The sequence below is a fragment of the Mangifera indica genome, chromosome 19 (assembly GCF_011075055.1).
Source record: "Mangifera indica cultivar Alphonso chromosome 19, CATAS_Mindica_2.1, whole genome shotgun sequence".
In the NCBI taxonomy this organism is placed as follows: domain Eukaryota; kingdom Viridiplantae; phylum Streptophyta; class Magnoliopsida; order Sapindales; family Anacardiaceae; genus Mangifera; species Mangifera indica.
In genome coordinates, this window is record NC_058155.1 from 6518200 (window position 1) to 6521706 (window position 3507).

A 3507-nucleotide genomic window follows, 5' to 3' on the forward strand; every position below is an offset into this window, starting at 1 on the left:
TTTGAAAATAAAGAATTTTTTTACCAAAAAGGATAGAAAATCTATGGACAAAATGAACACCCATAGAAGGAAAAATTGGAGTTATATGAAGAGAGAGAAAGTAAAACTTTTGGGATTAAGATGAAGAAAAGTATCATGATTTCATACATTATTATCCAATATAACTGCAAAAATTGTCCATTGTAGGTCCATTATTTTTCAAATTTAGAGCCTTCATATGTGAATTGTGATGAAAGGAAAATAAAATGGCCGCAAAAAGTCAATCAAATTTCTCCCTCTCTCCCAATTTCATATTACTGAGAATCTGGTTTTCAATTTCTTTTTTCAAAATTAAAATTTATTGAAGAACTTTAAAAATTATTCTCAATTCACTCACAAACAAACACTTCAAACCATTTATCTCATTTACAAGCAATCATTCTAATTAACTGTAATAAAACTACATGAATAAATAATAAATAATAATGTATATAAACTTATATAAAAATAATAATATATTATCCAATCACATAATAATACATTATTATTTATATATATAATATACTCTATCACATACAACTCAATTTTGTACTTAAATTTTATTCCATTCACGAGCAAATAACAATTAATCAACTGTATTAAATTATAATAATTCTCCCACTACTATGAATAAATATTTAATCACAAACCCACCACAGCTATGATCTCCATTCCAATTCATGCATGCCAAAATTAAATTCTGATTTTAGAACTTGTAAATAATTAATTAAATTACTACTTTTTTTTAACAGTAATGTAAAGATTTTGATCGCTTCTTGACAATGCCAACATTCAAGTTTTTGTCTTCTGTCTTCACTCACCACTTCCAATCGGAGAAGCAGCTGCTGCTTTGTTTGCAGCTATCTCGTAAGACCCACCACCACTTTCGTATTCGTAGTCTTCAGTGTCCAGATCTTCGCCTTCTTCATCATCTTGCACCTGACCCGCATTGCTATTATTTTCATCCTCTTGCATCAACGGCCATTGCTGCTCCGGCTGAACCATCAATGGCACCATCGGATTATTCACCGGCTTCATTATCTTCTCTCTGTACAAAGCGTCAAGCTGCGTGAAATATGGGCACGTCTTCGAATTCTCCGACCTTTCCTTGTTGCTCTCCTTCACTTTCTTGAAATACTTGTTGATGTTCTCCCACTTCTCTTTACATCTTTTAGCGCTCCGATCGTATCCCATGCTTCGCATTGCCACCGAGATATCCTCCCACAACGGCCCTTTCTGCCCATTTTCTTGATACCTATTAGCAAAAGCCGTCCGGAATTTAATCAAAGCTTGAACCTCCGCTTTTGGCCATCTCGACGAGCGCGACATTATAGTAGTATCCAAATTAATCATCATTGTTGTAGACGGCGGGGGATGTGGAGCTTCTTGTCTTTGCTGTTGTGGGCGAACCGATGGTTCAAGTGGCGGCGGAGCAGGCGGTTGTGGTGGGTTATTTTTTTCTTGTGATTGGATTAAGTTTTGCTGTTGTCCGGAGATCTTCTGCAAGAATGCAATGACGGCGGTGTCTTTAGCCGCCGCCGTGGATCGTTCTTGGATTAGAATTTCATGCTCTCTATTAATTCGTGTCATTTCTTGAATTCTCCAAGCTTCTTCACGAGCCAATCTTTCATTTTCGCGTCTCTCGATTGTTTCCAAGAATTTATCTTGCAGCTCCTCCTGCTTTTTTATCACCTGTTTCGTTAACCTCTTGAAGAATTTCTTCCACTTCCTCTTCCTCTTCATCACTTCTTCCGAATATTGCTCCTCCGACGCAGTCGAAGACGAGGTAGAACTGGAGAAAAGATGGGAAGAAATATTGGGAAAACTACTCGGAAACGAATTGAAAGCATGTGATGGAAGCGTTGAAGTGACATTTTGAGTAGTGTTTTGAGCAATAGGGTTTGTCGAAGTGGTGCTCAACGGCATTGCTGTTGCAGACGGAGAAGAAATTACAGGTTGGAATGGAGTTGTTTGAGGTTTTGGTAATGGTGGATGATGGTGATGAAGAGCTTCTAATTGATAGAAGAATTTGTAATGTTTGCCCTCTGGTTTCCCCGTTCGGCCATCTTTGGTTCTTTTGTGATACTTGTACACGTTCTCGAATTTCTCTTTGCATTTCTTGGCGCTTCGATGATACCCAAGCTCTACTAGTTTCCTGATAATAACAACAGGGCAACACAGCTCCATTTCTGTTTTTATTTCATCGAAAATTTGGCTATACAACAAAGTTCCATATCATATCCACATGTACAATTTTTTAAACCGATCAAAACGCTCAAATTCCAAGAGTAAAAAGGTAAAATAAAAAAAAAAAAAAAACCCTAGATCATGTAAGTCAAAATAATCAGATACTGAAAATTTAAACAGATCTCCATGCATAATGAATGAATTAATCGAAACGAAGCAAATTCAGATGCAGATTTACATTAAGCATATGGTCAAAATAATTAATCTCACCTTGAAACTTCTTCCCATAAGGGTCCTTTATGGCTGGAGTCACGAAACACTTGATCCATATCAGAACGTATCTTCAAAAGGGCCAAAGTTTCTTGTCTGGGCCACCGGTTTCCGCCAAAGCTGCGGTCGCCTTTGTCATCTTCGCCTCCGGAATTTGAGCCAGCATCAACAGCAGCAGCGGCAGAAGTGACATGATCTCCAATTAGGTCAGCAACGTGGGTGCCGGGGGAGTTTCCGAGCACGCCTGATGAGTCTTGTGCAGCTAGCATAGCATATAGAAGACTTGAAGCAATTACAGCTAAAAGTAATATCAGAAAATTGAGATGGTGAATTACTTGAGGGTCTGTTTTTATGAGATGCGCGTGTCCTTTATTTTTATTTTTATTTTTTTTATGTTGAGTTATTTCTTGTGGGATCGATCTCCTGTCAATTTCAAAACACAAATAAAAAAGAATATCTTTTTTTTAAAAAAAAAAAAATTAAGCTAAGGAATCTTCAGTTTTTTATATATTATTAAAATTAAAACAATAATAAAGTACAACTTAAGGCTCACCTGGGTTTTCTTTAATTATTTATATATAAATAACATCAGTAACAAAGTGAAAGAAAGATAGAGAGATGGAGAAATATAGGAGAATAAATAATAATAATAATGAAAATTTTATGATGAAGGGGGAGGCAGTGGCAACTGGTGCAGATAGGGACGATGGGGATAATATGCTGGGCCACGTTGGTCCGCTTTGCTTTTTGGGGAGTTTTGGATTTCAGCGGCGGTTGGTTTTGTAAGTTTACTGAATTACCCCTAACGTGAAATCCATGGACCTGATTAGTTATCTCTAGTCACCACTGCTTCTTCATTACATTATCTCCACTGTTAGTCAGTTAGGTTTTCAGCAGTAAAAAAGGTTACTTCGTTTATTTATGTTTCCAAAAATGCCCTTAGTCTTTAGCCAATAATTTTGTTAATTGGTAAATAAAAGTTACATTAAAGTGATACGTGTAAGGCTCCCCTTAATTTGATTTGTGATTTGA

At 36.5% G+C, this 3507-nt stretch overlaps 1 protein-coding gene across 2 annotated transcripts; it reads right to left on the reverse strand.

The window, feature by feature from the left end:
* Positions 1-553: 553 nt before the first annotated feature.
* On the reverse strand, positions 554-2913 carry LOC123203566 (trihelix transcription factor GT-2-like). Of its 2 annotated transcripts, none has more exons than XM_044619989.1 (2): positions 2476-2913; positions 554-2233 (listed from the first exon to the last, which is right to left on the reverse strand). In XM_044619989.1, the coding sequence occupies exons 1-2, from the start codon at positions 2742-2744 to the stop codon at positions 832-834; spliced, it is 1671 nt and encodes a 556-aa protein (XP_044475924.1). In that variant the 5' UTR covers positions 2745-2913; the 3' UTR covers positions 554-831. The 2 variants fall into 2 exon arrangements, with proteins under 2 accessions (XP_044475924.1, XP_044475925.1); XM_044619990.1 differs by having other exon boundaries at positions 554-2173; positions 2476-2909.
* Between the last annotated feature and the right edge of the window lie 594 nt (positions 2914-3507).

What these genes read in the sequence shown, in the direction of transcription:
- LOC123203566 (XM_044619989.1), bottom strand. Translation starts at nt 2,744, where the DNA reads ATGCTAGCTGCACAAGACTCATCAGGCGTGCTCGGAAACTCCCCCGGC. An exon ending in TTATGGGAAGAAGTTTCAAG is followed by an intron (nt 2,234 to 2,475) that starts GTGAGATTAATT and finishes TTTGTTGTATAG; the next exon opens with CCAAATTTTCGATGAAATAA.